The following is a 16,325-nucleotide window of genomic DNA, read 5'->3' as shown; positions in this document are numbered from 1 at the left end:
ACATTCCAATTGTAGGTAGTCAAATTTCATGACGGGTTATCATGGCAAGGCCTAAAAGTTACATATATTGGGGTTCAAACCAATGACAATATTTTTGACTTTAAACATGTGGCGCCTATTTATTCTTATGGTCTTTAATAACTTATATTATTGGATCCCACATCCCAGCCATTTTGAGGTCAGGTAGTGGCCTCGATAAACAGGGACAGGGCACATCTCCGTCCCCCGTCCCTCTGGCAACAACTCCAAAACCTCTTTAGTGTGCTCTTATTGACCTACAATTATCCTGTATGAGACTGTGTATTCCATTTCCTCCATGGGTGTGGCAGAGAATTACCTCCGACAGGTGGGTCCTTAAAATCATCCAGTGGGGCTATGCCCGGCCATTCCCTTCCCATCCGCCAGACTTGTCTCCTGTTACAGAGCAGCTTTCCATTTTTCCATTTTGTGTCAGTCTATGCTCATTTGGCCAAAAGAGCCATGGAGAGTACCAGCCTTGTTTATAAGGAAGGGATGTTATTACCGTTATTTCCTGGTGCCTGAGAAGAATAGAGACCTTTGACTTGTTTGATCTTTGCCCTCTTAAAGCCTTCCCGTGAAAAGACAAATTTAAGATGCTCGCGCTGGCCTAAGTTATATCCGCCCTAATCCAGTGGACAGGAAGGTGGCATTAAACCTGCAGGATGCCAATTTTTATATATCCATCATGCAGGTCTACAGATGCCATCTGTGATTGAAGGTGGGCCACAAGCATTTTCAGTTTGCTGTGCTCCCTTTTGGTCTCGCCATTGCCCCTCAGGTGTTCACAAAAGTGATGGCTGTGTTTGTTGCCCATCTTCCACGGTCTGGTGTACCAATCCCCTCCCATCCCCCACACTTAGACTGGCTGTTGAAGACGGACTCGCCATTCGCGGACCATCTCCAAACAGCGGCGAACCTCCTTACAACACTGGGTTTCTCAGTCAGACCTGCTGAAGTCATATCAGACTGGATAGAGTGTGCCATTAGTCTTCCCCTCCGAATCAACGAGCACAGGACATTCAGACTATGATCCAGATATTTCAGATGCTGTCCTGGGTCCCACTGAGATTTGATGTTGGTGGCTGATGCATCAGTACTTGGGGGCCTATTAGGATGGCGGGCGGACCTGCGTCCGTCCGCCACCCGCAGGGGCAGTGGCGGTCCCTCTGGTGTAATTAGGATGTGACCGCCACCCTGGCGGTCACATCCCGTATCTTTAACCTTGCGGCGGGTGCTGCTTGAAGCAGCACCCGCCGCAAGGTTAAAAATGCATGCTTTACATTTACATGCACAAAGCAGCAGGCACCGCGCGGTGCCTGCCGCTTTGTGCATGTAAATGCTGGGGGGTACCGTAGGTACCCCCATGTGCACCCCCGACACCCTGGGGGCCTCAAACGGGCCCCCAAACACAAAAAAAACACATGCTTTTCCACAGCGGAAAAGCCGCCGTGGAAAAGCATGTTTCCGCATGCATCCTAATATGGCTGGCGGTGTCTTGCAGACACCGCCACCATATATGCCAGCATACACCACGGATCAGCGGCGGACGTACTTGCCGTCCGCCGCTGATCCCACCGCCATCCTAATCTAGCGGTGGGTGTTTTCTGTCACTCCGGCGGTGAATCTGCATCCTCCGGGCCGGCGGTGGCTTCCGCCGGCCCGGAGGATGCGGATTCACCGCCATCCTAATCGGCCACTTGGTTGGGGAGGTCATCTTGGAGAGGTGCAGTTCAAGGGACTCTTGTCTCCGGGAGAGACAACTTCACATCCGTTTCCTGAAGTTGAGGGGGATTAACTTGGTGTAGAAGGCCTTTACTACCAACCAGCAATGGAAGGCTTGTGCAGGTCCTCAAGGACAACACCACAAGTGTGGTACTGAAACAAGCAAATGGGATGGGATCCTGGGAGCTCTGCACCTCTGCAACTGGTTGGGTTGGCAGGGCATCTCCCTGGTTGTGAAGACCTATTGGGATCTTTGAATGCCATGGCGGAAACCTCAACTGGAGACACCTAGTGGATCACAAAGGGCAGCTATTCCCAGATGTGGTGCAGGGCGTCTTCAGCTATGGGGAGATGACTGCCTTGGTGAGAATGCGCAGTGTCAACACTTTTGCATGTTGGAGTTCCTCAAAAGGTTTCTCTCAGACACGCTTTCTGATTTGAGTGGAGCACTCCTATATGCCTTCTTGCCGCTGCCTCAACTTTCCAGAGTTCTGAAGATCAGGAATGACCCGGCCCAAGTCATGTTTGTGGCTCTGGATTGTGCCATTCGAGTGGGACCCAGAAATTTGGGGCTTGAGCAGTTGTCCTCCGGTTAGTCTGCTGCTTCAAGAGGACCTTATGTCTCATCAGCAGTGCAGCACCTCCATGCGGGGAGATCTCCATTTGAAGTCTTTGATGTGATCTTGGTATGGATCTTTGTTGCCAGGTGCCTATTCCACTAAATCATTATACACCGGGCACTGGGATAAGTTTGTGGCTTGGTATGGTAAACACCAGACATACCCTCAGCATACCAAACTGTTGGATGTCTAGTTGTTCGTTTTATCTTTGGCTCAGGAAAGACTTGCAGTGGCCAATGTTAATTGTCGGCCCTTTTGGCCTCTTTACGTTTTCTGGAATAGCCGTTCTTGTTCAAACTACCTGTTGTGATGACATTTCTTAAAGGGTTGCTGAATTTGGTTCTCACATCCACCCATCTGTACCCCTTTCGAGCCAATGCACAGTTGTTCATTATGCCACTTAACCTTCTACTGTCTTTGTAGTTGTGATAACATAAGCATGTCATATAAGCTGGTGTTTAGAACTTGAACTGCATTTCTGCTGAAGGTAGTGATGCCTTTTCATGTTGGACAACCTGTTACTCTCCGACATTCTTCACTCTGCCTCATTTCACGAAAGAGGAAAAGACTCTATTGCTGGGACCACAAAAGAGTGATGAGCTTTTATTTCGATTGAACTAAGGACCGTCTGGTAGACAGTCCGATCTACGTTGGATTCGTTTGAGCAAAGAAAGGCAAGGCGATGTAAAAGTGGACCATATCATGATGAATAGTCCTTTATATTAAGATATGCTGTGCATGCCTATGAACAGCCTCCAGAAGGTCTGAGAGCTTATTCCACCAGAGCCAAGGCTGCTATGACTGCAATTGCAGGTGGAGTGACTATCTTGCATATCTATCAGGCTGCAATGTGGGCTTCAGAGCATGCATTTACAAAACACTATTGCATCAACAGTCAAGTCTGTCAGGAAGGTAATTTTGCCTGTTTGGACTTTTTGATCTGAGCTATTCCACAGACCACCACCTTGGGAGGTAATTATTTGGTGTCTATTCATAAGGTGAGGAATCTGTAGTTAGAAGTATCCATCAGAAAAACAAGTTACTTACCTTTGGTAACGCTCTTTCTGGTGGATATTTTAGCTAATTGTAGATTCCTCACCACCCTTGCACTTCCCGTTCCATGGAATTGTCTAGTTTTCCATCTAAAGTTCCAGTTTAGCAGTCTGCACACTGGTGCTTTTCATTTGCAGATAGGCTTCTATCCTGAGTGTGGTAAAGCATACGAAAGAAACTGACATCAGTTTGTATGGATGGTATTATATGCGGCTCCGCTGGTCACTTCCGGATCGAAATAAAGTCTGCGTGGAGTCGTACAACAACATATATGTGTGCAGGAGCACTGCTTTTTGATTTTTTTGGTTGTAGCTTGGTGCCTGGGGATGTTCACAAGATAAGGCATCTGCAGTTAGGAAGAGTATCCACCAGAAAGAGCAGTACTGAAGGTAAGTAACTTGTTCTTCTTGGTGCTTTAGCACCTCAGGGCACATCTGATTAAGGCATTCCTGCCATTTTACCAGCCAGCACAATTCAGATTACTCAGTTTCTTAGGTTGAAAATGCCTCCTATCGTTCTACGTTCTGCGGCACCTCAAACTGAGGATGATGTTGCTGCTTTGGACACTGACCACCGTTTTGAGACTTAGAATTATGGATTTGTGTAGTAATGAAGAAATGTTAGGGTCCGGTGTGGTGAATGCTGTATGTGAAAGTGTTATGAGGACAACATTTCATTCACCAAAGATAGGCTTTGGTAGTGACGGATACCTCCCTCACTATTTGAGGGGCTCCTTTTCATGATTTGATTGCAAATGGTTAATGGCAGTTAGATTAGATGTGATAACTCTTCTTAAATCAAGTGAAAGGCAGGCAGGTTTGGTGTTGTTGACTGGCATTACCACTATGACGTGTGCAGTGTAGCGATGAAGCTTTGGCAATTTGGAATCCCAAGGAAATTCTTAATCATCTTACTTTTGGCATTGAAAGGCACTTGCTCCCTTCTTCACAAGAGTGGAGCCTTCATCAATATGTGGTCTAAAACGCACATTTGTATGACAGATGGTTGTCACTATATTTTGGAGGGAAATAAAGATTTTTTAATCCCAACTAAATAGTTTGGCTAATGGAGAGATCACGAAGGGTGGGATCGAGGTGTGAGATCAGGCAGACTCAAGGGGGTCTCTGGATTCAGGGGCTTTTTGAGTTTTGCTCGCTTAAGCAATGGCAAGGTAAGTGTATCTAAGCTCTGTGGAAAGCCTTCTCATGTGTAATGCGGCCTACTATGATTCCCATTTATATCCTTGTAGAGCTTAAGGGGGTTTAATGCCTCTCCAGTGCGCTTAGCATAATGGATTTGTCAGCTGAAGGCAGATCTCTGCCTCCTTCAAGAAACACTACGGCTGAAGTCAGAGCAAAGAAGAATATACTCCACAGCTTTCTTTTCGCATTGTTTGTCATCCACATTGATAAATGCAGCACGCTGTGGTATACTACATGTGTGTGGTGCTCACTATCTTCTAGGGCGCTATCAACAAAACAAGGAGGGAGTTGGGTCATAAGCAGTGGTCCTTACCTAGGCCAACCCCTATTTTTCACATTACTCTATGTACTGAATCAAATACTTGCATTCAAAAATGTAGTAATATCACCATGAGCCCATTAATTAAAGGAGATTAACTCCATCTGGTTGTGGGCCTAAAAACTGATCAGATACAGCTGCGATGTGGGAGGGAGGTCTGGGCATAATAGACCTTAGCTACTACCATGTCCAAATGACTTCTCTCCAGTATGTGCTAGATTACGCCAGAGAGGATCCAGGAAGTGTGTGGTGTTTCCTAGAACACACCCCATCTGACCGGCCACTGTGGGATGTGTTGGCGCCATAAGGGTCATACATTTTTCCAATTGTAAGGCAGGATTGTGAGAATTTCTTGGTTAAGGTGCTGTGGTCTGACCACTTTCCACCCTCCCTTTTTACACCACTCTTGGACAAACCAGAGTTTACCCTGGGCGTAAGACACAGATTCACTAACTGTAAAGAGGGGAGCTGTTTCTATGGTAGGAGATCTGTTTGAGTAGGGAGTTTTTAAAATCTGACATATAGCAGCATAATATCAATTTAACATCAGATATTCTTGTTCAACAGCTTCATGAAGCAAAAGGAAATATAAGAAATGTGAATACTGAAGTGTAAAACAAAGTACATAAACAAAATGAAAGGAGCAAATTTATTTTTCAAAATGTGTGAATCCATTCATATTTCACAGTGGATACTATCCAATATTCTTTTAAAATGGAATATCACTCTTCATTCTTTATTTCACAAACGTTGCCAGTTTTTTTATCTCTTGTGCAGTATTGGCACTTCTGGGTCTTCTGAGATTGTACAGCCTGATTTATTTAATTGCAGCTAGGACCTTCTTCCAAACAATAGTCTCTTTGGGACGGTGTCACCATATATGAATTGGCGTTCCGGTTTACCACATTTTCTCCAGGATTCGTCTGAAATACCTTCAAGCATCGGGTGTCAGATACCACCTGGCCCTCACCTTGAGAGCTGATTCCTTATGTAATGTGGATTTGCTCTTTGCTGTACTATCCCTCCACTGGACCTCCCAACATTTAGGCTCTATGTATTTGTCTAAAAGTGATTCCCAACTCTTCATTTATTTCCACCTTGGTTGTGGCACAGGGCTCAAACGCTGTTTGTATATTTTCAAGACCACTCATTTAAGGGTTCCCAATGATGTCACAAGTTTCTCAAAATCTGTTCAAGTGTTGCTGCCGCCTTATTTACCGGGTGCATCACTCAATTGAGCAGTTATTGGTACCTACATTTATCTCTGTTACCTTGCTGGCTCTTTTAAAACTATCAAAGGATCTGGTTTGGCCCCTTTCTCCTGGAGACATGCTAAGATTATGCAGCCTCCATCGGGCTAATCCTTGAAAATCCTTTAGTTCATTTGCTGGTGTGAAATCTTTTTTGATGCGTCACTGGAACTGGGAAAGCCTGGTCTGGTTCATGGTATTTGGTATACAGCCCAAAGCATTTCAGGGAGTTATTGATTTTGAAGGGTAGCCTCACTTGCAGTCTAACTTTTCCTTCTAAATCGTATTGTATTAGCAAAAGTTTGGGATTTTCTTTTGCTAGAATTTGTACCTTAGAGGTGCTAAATAGTGTGAAGATGTATAATAGCAGAAGGATAGAGTATATTGGGTCCATAAAGTACAGTAAAACATCAGCAAAAAGTGAAATCTTAAGGAGTGTCTGTTTTTTTTTTTTTTTTTTAGTTCAGGTGATTTCCGTGACTAATGGTTTATTGCTCAGGACAAATAGGAGTTGTGATTGATTTCTGCACCCCCCCCCCCCCGATCATATATGGCTTTGAAAACATGCAGTTAACTAGGATTCTTGCTCGTGGATGTGTTTAGGAGGAGCCATGACCAGTCATCCCTTAACACAAATCCGATATCACTCTGCTTAAAAAGGTTTAACTTACCATATCGAAAGCTTTTTCCATGTCGAACGCTATCAACGCTAATGATATTTTTGTTTTTGTTACCCTTTTCACCTAGGCAAATATTGTTAAAAGCATGCCAGTCTAGGATAAATCCTGATCTATCTTGCTGTGTCTGGTAGGATGGGTCCAAGTGTAGCAGCTTAGATCCTTCATATATATTTTACATTGTTGAGCAGGAAAGGTTTGTAGGATCTGCGCTGTTGGTCACCTTTGCCCGGTTTTAGGAGGACCACAGTATCCGCAGCATACATCGTTACCGCAGCCTCCACCTTGTCTAGACCTGTGAGGCTGTTGGGAGATGCAGGTTTAAATGATTTTTTTTTTTTATCTTAAAATCTTATAGCACTTCAGTGTCTGTAAAGGGGCACAGACATATTCCCTTTGTTCTGCTGACATTATGGGAAATTGTATGCTTTGCACTATTTGTCTGCCCTTCTTGTCTCCCGCTGTATATACTCGTTCATAGTATACCCGCCTAAACAGTTTCCCTTTTGTCTTTCCTCAAGCATTAGGACTCCATTTCATTCTTTCAAGTTCAGTTCTGACCCTGTTTTATGCTTAGCCCCCGTCCCCCTCCCAGAAAGTGATGGGCTTTGTAACCAGGCACTTACATCTTCCTGCCTAAGGGGCAGCAAGGCCCTCCCAGATCTATTCACAAGAAGGGTGTTTGTGTAACCTTTTGTATTTGTGACTGTCTTCCAGTCAGCCCGTTTCCTGTTTGTTTGTAGTTGTCCTCTGCTATTTTGAGTTTGACCTTTAGTTTCGACTTCAGTCATCTCCTATTGGGCCCATATGTAGCTGCCAGTTCAGTAGGTGCAGTTCTAAAGGTTACATTTATTTAAACCACTGTTTTTTTAAACTGTAGCATACCATAGTCTTTATAAATGCCCCCAAAAAATGCCACTCTTAAAAGCCAATAAAAATCTACCCACCATACAGGTTACATCCAAAAATTGCATATCGTATACAAGTCTTCTTGCCTCAGCCCTTGACAAAATCCAGTATTTTTTTAAAACGGCTTTTAAAAAATGTCTTAAAGATATACAATATAAATTAAGGCAAGTAAAACATGAACAGAGAAGCAGCACATTTCTAACACGCAGTGACAATTCTCCTCCCTGTGCCATATCATGAACTCTCCCACATGCCCTGCATAGACCAGGTTCAACCCCATTTGTAGTCTTAGAACTGCCAAACGCAGTGCTGGGTTGGGTTTATTTGATAAATAGGGGAAGGGTGTTGCATAAATTGAATGCCAGCTGATTTGCTTCAAGGATCTAGGGGTTCTGCTGGATGAAGGACAATATTCTGCTTCAAGCAAGTAGTTTTAACCATTTACCAAGCTAATAGGTCTGTTATTAACTACCAGACTTTTGGCTTTCTCAATGCTTATTTTGATTTGTCATGGCTTTTGCAAATCTTTATTGTCGGGGGAGGGGCCAGTTGATTACCAGTATAAAGAAAAAGAAAATACCGAAAAGCAAAAATCTGACTTTCGTCTTATGGAGCACACACTGAAAAATTAGCCTAAGGAACTGAAGAGTTGTACTTCATGTGTGGATCTGCTTCTTTTGAAAAGGCAAAATGCCATTATTCACAGTGAAGTTACCACATGGCTAAAGTGGGATGATCTAGTACCCCAAAATGTATGCTGTAGTGAATGGAAGAAAAATGTGAACACAACAGCAGACCAAAGGATGAAGAAAGCTGGCTGAAACCCATGTAACTACATTATATATAGAACAAGGAGTGGGGGCTGAAACTGAAGGAATTCTGTTTCAGCCCTACACTTGGGAATAAATAAGAAATTATCTGGTGCAAACACCGGAGGTTCCTTTTTAAACCTTCCCAAGCATCAGCCGCACTGGAAAGGTAGTGCAGGCATTGGCGACCAGTTTTTAAAAGGCAATCCTAGCACTGGAAATACGTTTTGTCTACGCCTCACATCCACACTATCACACATACGGTCAAATGAACGATGCATTTTACTGGTCACAAATGGCCCATCGGGCCATTTGCGACTTGTAAAATACATTTTTCTATGTTCAAACCTTATTTGGTGAGTCAGTAACCTATTACCGGCTTGCAAAATAGGGTTTGCGAGTCGCTATTAGGAAGGGGTGTGCCAAGGGCATCCCTTCCTAATAGCGAGTCGCATGGGAATGTATGATTGTTTTGCGACAGGAATATGGTCACAAAACAATCGCAGTTTACCACCTACTTCAAGTAGATGGTAAACCAGTCACAAACGGGAAGGGGACCCCTTCCCCTGAGTAAATGATGGGGAAACATTTTTAGAAGCAGGCAGTGGTCCCACGGACCACTACATACCCTTAAAAAATGAAACTGAAACGTTTCATTTTTATTTTATTTTTTTTACTTATCCCGTTTTCCTTTGAGGAAGAAGGACTGCATTTAAAAAAACAAAAGTTGCTTTATTTCAAAGCGAACACAGACATGGTGGTCTGCTGTCCCCAGCAGGCTACTATCCCTGTTTTATTGCCCATTCCCAGTGGGTTGCAAATTGTGACCTGCCTCATGAATATTGATGAGGCAGGTCAATTGTAACCCCATAGATGAACAAAAATGTGTCAAAGACACATTAGTACATTTCATATTGCGATTCCCTAATTGTGCGAAATTAGAGACTCGCAAAATTAAATGGTCATACATCTGACCCATAGTTATTTGCTATGATATTGTATTTGTAGAGTGCAACTAATTCCCGGAGGCATCTAGGCACTGCCCACACTGAGAAAGTAAAAACCCTGTAAAAGAAAAAAAATAACCACTAAAAGCCAGTGGGAACGGAACTACCCTATGTTACTGAATAAAGAGACAGATTTTGAGTGCTTTCATAAAAGCTAGCAGATCAGAAGGCGACTTTAGATAAGGAGGCAGGGAGTTCCATAGTTTAAACGTGGCGGAGACAAGCTCCTTCCACCCCAGCTCTCGAGCTGATACTTTGAGATTTAAGCTAGGTTGGCAAAAGTGGATCGTAGCTCTTTGAGAAGTGTACCAGGAGAACCTGTTTAGAATACTCTGGACCAGCCCTGGTCCAGGGCCTAAAGGCAATACAGAGGGCTTTGAAATTGATCCTTGCCTGTATAGGAAGCCAGTGACGGTTAGCATTGCTTGTCTAGTGGACTGCCACCTGGCTGTGTTTTAAAGAACCTCAAGTCTGACCAGCAGCCCCTTCTGAAAAGCGATGAAAAGGGCATTGCAGTAGTCCAGCCTGGACAGAATGAGGGCAGAGACCACCTTCTTCTGAAGCTACTCCGGAATAAATAGGCATATTTTTTTTAACAATTTTCGAAATGATAAAGATGAAGGAGAAAATCGCATTGATGTGATATTTGAAAGAGGGCTTAGTATCGAAAATAGCCCCCAAGTTCTTGGCTTTTACTGCTGCGATCGGCAGATTTCCCATTTCTTGGGGCCACCAGTGAGGTGACCAAAAGGAAACCTTGTATCCGAAAAGCAGGACCTCTGTCTTTCCTGAGTTCAAACTCAAAGAGTTTTCTGGCATCCATTTGCCGATCTGTTGCATGCACTGGCGCAACCTAGATGCAGTGTCCTAATTATTGCCTGATATTGAAACCATCTGGGTGTCATCAGCGTATGACCCCAAGGCAAACCCAAAGGTTTTGATGAGTTGTGCCAGTGGGGTGACATACAAGTTAAAAAGAGAAGGGCTAAGGGTGGAGCCCCGGGTATCCCACAAGGATGTTGAAAAGGAGTGGATACTGAATTGCTGATTTCCACTGTTTGCTCTTAATCTCTTAAAGAATTTGAGAAGGGATAGAGCCCCCAAATCCTGAAGACGGTTGATCAGCAGACGGTGGTCGACTGCGTCGAATGACGATGAGGGGTCCAACCGGATCAGTGCGGCCTGGCTGCCTCCATCTGATTTCCTCTGTTGCATTAATAAGAGCCAGCTTGGTGCTGTGCTCTGACTTAAAGCTGTACTTGGAGTCTTCAATAAATGATTCTTATTGATGAAAGAGGTAAACTCGAGATTAAGGATTTTTTGATCATTTTTGCTGGTAGAGGCAAGCATGCAATAAGCCGATAGCTGCCAGGGTTTGAAGTGCCTAAATTTGCCTTTTTTAAAAGAGGTAAATAAAATGGAGGCTTTTTTCCAATAAGTTAGAAAGACCCCGGGCTGGAAATGTAAATTAAAAACCTCAGGTGGGATCCCATAATTTCTGGGACTAGACCGATGGTGTTGGTGGAACAAGGATCTGTAGGGGTGCCAGATTTAGTTGTCCTAAGCAGTGTGACCACTTGATCCATGGTGGTTGCAGAAAAGAAATTTGATGAGAGGTATTGCTACAAGATGGGTGAAGAAAGTGATGCGATTACCCTTGATCATTGTGAGCCTTTGCTCCGTTTTTCCCATTTAAAAGGCATTGTAAATATCAAAAACCTTCCGTTGAAAGAATGATGTTAACGTGTTACAGAAGGTTTGATCAATAGCTAAGTTCTTTTCCTTTGGGAGTCTGGAAAGTTTTGTAAGGTGGCAAATAATTCCTTGGATCATTTACTGTAACCTACAACAATGTCTCTGAGGGTGTTAGTTAAAGGTCAATTTCAAGCAGCACAATTAGTTGCTGAGAGCGGAAGGAGAAACCAGGGAGACAAATTTTTGACAACATAGATTGGAGATTAGTAAATGCATATATTTGTTATATTTCACTCCATATATTCAAACATATGTATGGGTAGTACTGTGTTACCTTGAATGGCATGTAACCTGTGGGATACTGTGCACAAGTGCTCGTGAAAATGGTGACTGCGCAAGTGACAAGTGAGGAATTATGTACAGTGACAAGAAGGGGCGCAACAAACAAACACAAATGATGGTGAAATGTACATAGATGTGCGACCCAAACAATAAATGATAATATTTACAAAGGAAATTAAGCTGAGTATCCTTGGGGACGTAGCGCTGAAATTTTCGCTGTAATAGTCTGTCGTTTCGGCCTGTTGAAGGATTTCACCCATCAGGACCGGGTTACTGTCATTTCAATAGCAGTGGCGACGTATCGTGACTGAGTTCCCAATCGTGGTGGAGGAGGGTCCCGGAGCTGTCCATGTATAAACTGGTACACCTTGGTCAAGGGGCTCAGAGGAAGGGACGAAGGGAGGTCGTTGGAGAAGGAGGCAATGGAAAACGACCTGAGACTCTCTTGAAACTATTTTTTAGTGTTGTACTTTTCATTTGTATTGACTCCCAGTAGTATTCTTTCGAGGACAGTCTCAGTGTGGCACGTCACTGCTTCTGATGATCAAGTCAAGCAAAACACTTGGAAATCACCTCAGCACAAGCAGCACCTCAATAAATATATGGAGAGCAACTCTGAGACACTTTAAGAATTAAATGTGGCTCTGTCGGGCCACAGTGAAAATCCTTAGTCGCTTGTATCATGCCAACATACATTTACACATAATTAAAGTGGTTGTAGAATAGGTACAAAGATTTGTAAATTTTCTACTAAATGATGCATTTGTTTTCATCCTCTTCTCCAATATATTCTTTTTGCAGTCCCGTATGTACAGCTCAGCCATCTGAGCGCTGATTCAGGTACCAATGTGCATCCGACAGTGCCACTGTGCTCGTGACACATAAGTTCACATGTACACACTTTCGTTTTGATGTTTTTTGTGTGCAATGGATGCTAGATGTCCTGTTGAAGGGAAGGCTTCCCAGCATGGCGGACTGCGTCTTGTCTTTCATTGCAGCGTCTGCTTGTTTGGGGCTTTTTATTTTAAATTGGTTTGTTCCTGTTGTGCATGACCTTCTATCGCTTGCATCCAACTAAGTTGGATCTGTTGTCAATGCCTGCTATTTTGTTCATGGGTGATTTGTGCAGTTCTTGGACAATTTCCATTTAATTTCTTTGGGGCTTCTGTGGGCTTTTGTTTGCTTGAATGTATATACAAACAATGTAAACTGATAGAGGTGATATTTTTCAGTTGAAAAGTATTCGCAGCCAATGTACATGTTAAAGGTGGGGCTGCAGCCTTACAGTAGAGCTTTGGTAAAAATGGCCTGTAGTAGGGAAACTCCAAACTTCTAGAGGTGACCAGAAATAGTTATGAGAAGGAGCGTCTGCAACATAAGTATTCTGCTAATCTTTCGGCAGAGGCAACCTTGTTCCTTCACATTCCTCTAACGGTGATCTCTTAAAGTGTCAACCGCTTCTCTGTGCTTGGTAAACTTCTGCATATTGCTTAAAGAACTAATGTTTTTGTATTTTTTTCAGTGCCAGCGGCTAGCATGACCAGGTTGATTCGATCCCGCACGCATTCTTCATCTAGTGTCGGGTCTTCGGAAGGCCCCCGCAGCCGATCTCAAACCAACACCCATGTGGATGGGGCTTCTGGAGATATGGAAGTGCGGGAGGCACCCCAAACTATGGAGGTGTCGTGTTAAAGAACACTGTCTGGCAGCAACACACCCGACGCAAGCACTTCACCCACCTCAACTCGGTTTATGGATTAATTTCTAAACTTGCATGGGCGTTTTGTTTTTTTTTCCCCTTAGAACTGTAGAATTACAAACTGTTTAGTCAGATTTTTTTCTGTATTTCATTCCAAAATACTCTGATCTACTTGTCAATTTTTTCCGTGTTTCGTACAAGACCAATAACTTGTAGCTATTTATTTTGTTCCTTTCTTCCTGCAGTTTGTTGAATTGTGGTTTTGTGTGCTTTACTTAGGATTGCTTTGTAGGAAAAACATTTTTGTGCAGCTTTTGTGTTTCGAATACTCTCCTTTTGCTAATATAAGAAAACGTTCGAATGATTGAAACGCTTTACATTTTGAGCTACATTCACTGAGGTCATAGTGGTCAGGACAATTCTCCTCTCGCTCTTAAAGGTTTAAACACTCCTGGTAGTGAAACTGTAATGTTGCTGGTGTCTTCTGGAGATCCTGAGATATTGAACCTCTGTTTGATGTGCTTTCAGTCATTTTAAAAAACAGTCACCGCCATGTACTGTCCTAAAAACGGATGTTTTGCAGATCTTTTTCCATGTTCGTGGCTCTTCAGTAGTCCTTTTATTTTCTGCTTTACGTCCAGTAACGAGGTTTTCTTGCACTGTACTTTTGCACTGCGCCCTATGGGAAGTTTTCCTAGCTTTAGACTGATCCTAAATCATTACGTTTGATATGACCCCTCGCTTTCCAAGCAAAGTGCAACTAAAGTAATACCTGAAAGATCAAATATTTAATAAATAAAGGTTTGTGAACTAACAGTTGGTCTCTGCTCTTCAAGATGCAGCTTTTCTAGTCGTTGTCATGCGAGTGTAGAAGTGGATATTTTTGATGTCAGTCTAAATACATTTCTAAGAATTATAACTGTCCTTGTGTCTGGTAATATCTGAACTCTGCTTTTCGAACATGGTATTGTTTGTAGGTCATTATTTTTAAGCAAACTTGTGTGATCTGTTTAAATACACAATCCTCGGCTAACTACTATTTAGCGCCATTATATCTCCAGGCATTAACAAATTGGTCCATTTTTCTCTTCTTAGGTTTTGATCAATCTTGCATAGTATGATTGATCGAGCCAACAGAGTGGAAAAATCAGTCTGATAAGGAGAAGAGAGTAAAACTGGTGTACAAATTTGTCATGAAAGATGATGATCAGAGTTCTGAGCTGAAAGCTTTGCTGGTTGCTCAGTTGCTTGTGATCTCCGGCCAGTGTTAGGCAGTTAGCCTGGATAGCCCAATTAAATTATTTTGTGTATCGGTTATGTTAGCAGTTGTATCCCTATTCGCTTCTGCTTAGGTGACCTGTTAAGTATAAAAGAATAGAACAACTTCTTATAATTGCACATTTTTCTCTTCTGGTCCTGTACTTTGCTCCTTCAATGCTATATATTAACCATCATCCTGTCAGATAGTGCAATATACCGTAAATAAATCTGTTGCTAAAAATCCTGGAAATAGTGAAGATTTTTCCTTTCATGGTTATTAATTGGAAACATTTCTCCGATAGTCGGTGTGATGGATTGGCATCTGTGTAAACAGGTGGAGACCAGACTAGATAAACGAGTCATTTGATTGTAATAGAGTTTGAATGATCAATGTAGTTAAACAACTGGATTACTTTGTCAGACACCATGGTAAAGTTTGTAACTTCAAATTCTTTTTGAAAATAAAAACTTGATGCCTGGGTGTCTTCCTGGACTGTAGCTCGCCATTTAGAATAGTCCTCCCTAGATGAGGAAATATATTGGCCATTGTGAAGTGCTGGGACTATAGGGAGTGTTACCCAGATATTGCAATACCATGATGGGATTTTATGTGCTTTTAGCTAAGAAGTATATATAGCTAACCAGTAAAATGTGGGCCGGTTGGAGCAAATGCTATCTTCGATTTCTTTGCATGAACCTTTTCAGTTACAGTATTATGAATTTTCAACGTTTAGGTCTCCAATTAGCCAGCACTGTTGGTTCAATGTGACTTTGTATCTACACTACTTAATAATATTAAACATTATTGAAATTTCAGTGATCGCACCTTGCCTGAGTTGCTTCTTTTTGTGTCCAGCAGTTGTATTCACGGTCATTGATCCCTCTTCTTGGATTATGGAGACACAACTTCTGTTATATTTGTTATGAGCACATAAATGTAACAGCCAAAAGAGCATTTAAGTGTTGCAAAAAATCACATAAGTATCCTCCGATTTAAACAGTGCAGCATTTGAAACTGTTCGTTTGAGATCGAAGAGGAGAGCCAGGTGCCTGAGCATGAAAATCAACAGTCACAAATGCCTCCAAAGTACTGAGAAACGAGGGGCTGATTAAAAAGTTGTGAATCTACTCCTGTAGGGTTATGCCTACATTTGGAGTAGATGTACATTTTTGGAAATTCCCCAAAAATTCACATTTGGGAAGCAGCAACAGTCGCCTACCAGGCTTAGTCATAATGTGTATTTTTTAAATTTATGTTCACTCATGTGTGTCTTGATGCTGATTAACAGCTGTTCTTACAGAACTTAGTGGTATTCATTTTAGAAATATCTGGAGCATGAAAAGGCTGTGTGGGCTCTCTTGCATGGGAACTACTAACTATGGGTTCCAAAACAAACCTACCTGCACTGGATGCATTATCACACTACGACATCTGACCCAGTAAGCACCAAAATGTCCCCAAGGCAAACATGTATGTTGTGTAGATTTTGACATTACATCAGTTTCTAGCAAAAGAGCATTTACTCAGACCAACTTTTTACCACTGGAAAAATGTGTCTCCATTGAAAACTTGGAAGTATTCCCTAATTAATCCCATACTGGTTGGGCATTAACTCCTGTCCTTGTGTCAAGGGTAAAAATGGTCTCTTAGAGGTTAGGGGGGAAACCTAACAAGCATTTACAATGCAATGGTCTCGTCTTTGTTAAAGTTAGAGCTATTGTCATTGCTCGTGACATTAT

General features: G+C 42.6%; 1 protein-coding gene across 2 annotated transcripts in view; it reads left to right on the top strand.

Annotated features, from left to right (window-relative positions):
- Positions 1 to 15,410, top strand: part of LOC144768509 (protein NDRG3-like) — a 355,018-nt gene extending 339,608 nt beyond the window's left edge. Inside the window, exons 16-17 of one of the 2 annotated variants that reach the window (XM_078652236.1) lie at positions 12,428 to 12,466; positions 13,149 to 15,410. In XM_078652236.1, the coding sequence (XP_078508362.1) occupies positions 12,428 to 12,466; positions 13,149 to 13,318 (209 nt within the window). In that variant the 3' untranslated portion in view covers positions 13,319 to 15,410. The remainder of the gene's footprint in view (positions 1 to 12,427; positions 12,467 to 13,148) is intronic. The other variant, XM_078652237.1, reaches the window with a different exon arrangement.
- Positions 15,411 to 16,325: the final 915 nt, after the last annotated feature.

The sequence above is a fragment of the Lissotriton helveticus genome, chromosome 7 (assembly GCF_964261635.1).
Source record: "Lissotriton helveticus chromosome 7, aLisHel1.1, whole genome shotgun sequence".
Taxonomy (NCBI): Eukaryota; Metazoa; Chordata; class Amphibia; order Caudata; family Salamandridae; genus Lissotriton; species Lissotriton helveticus.
Note: the sequence above shows the minus strand (reverse complement) of the source record. Positions and strands in the feature narration are given on the sequence as shown.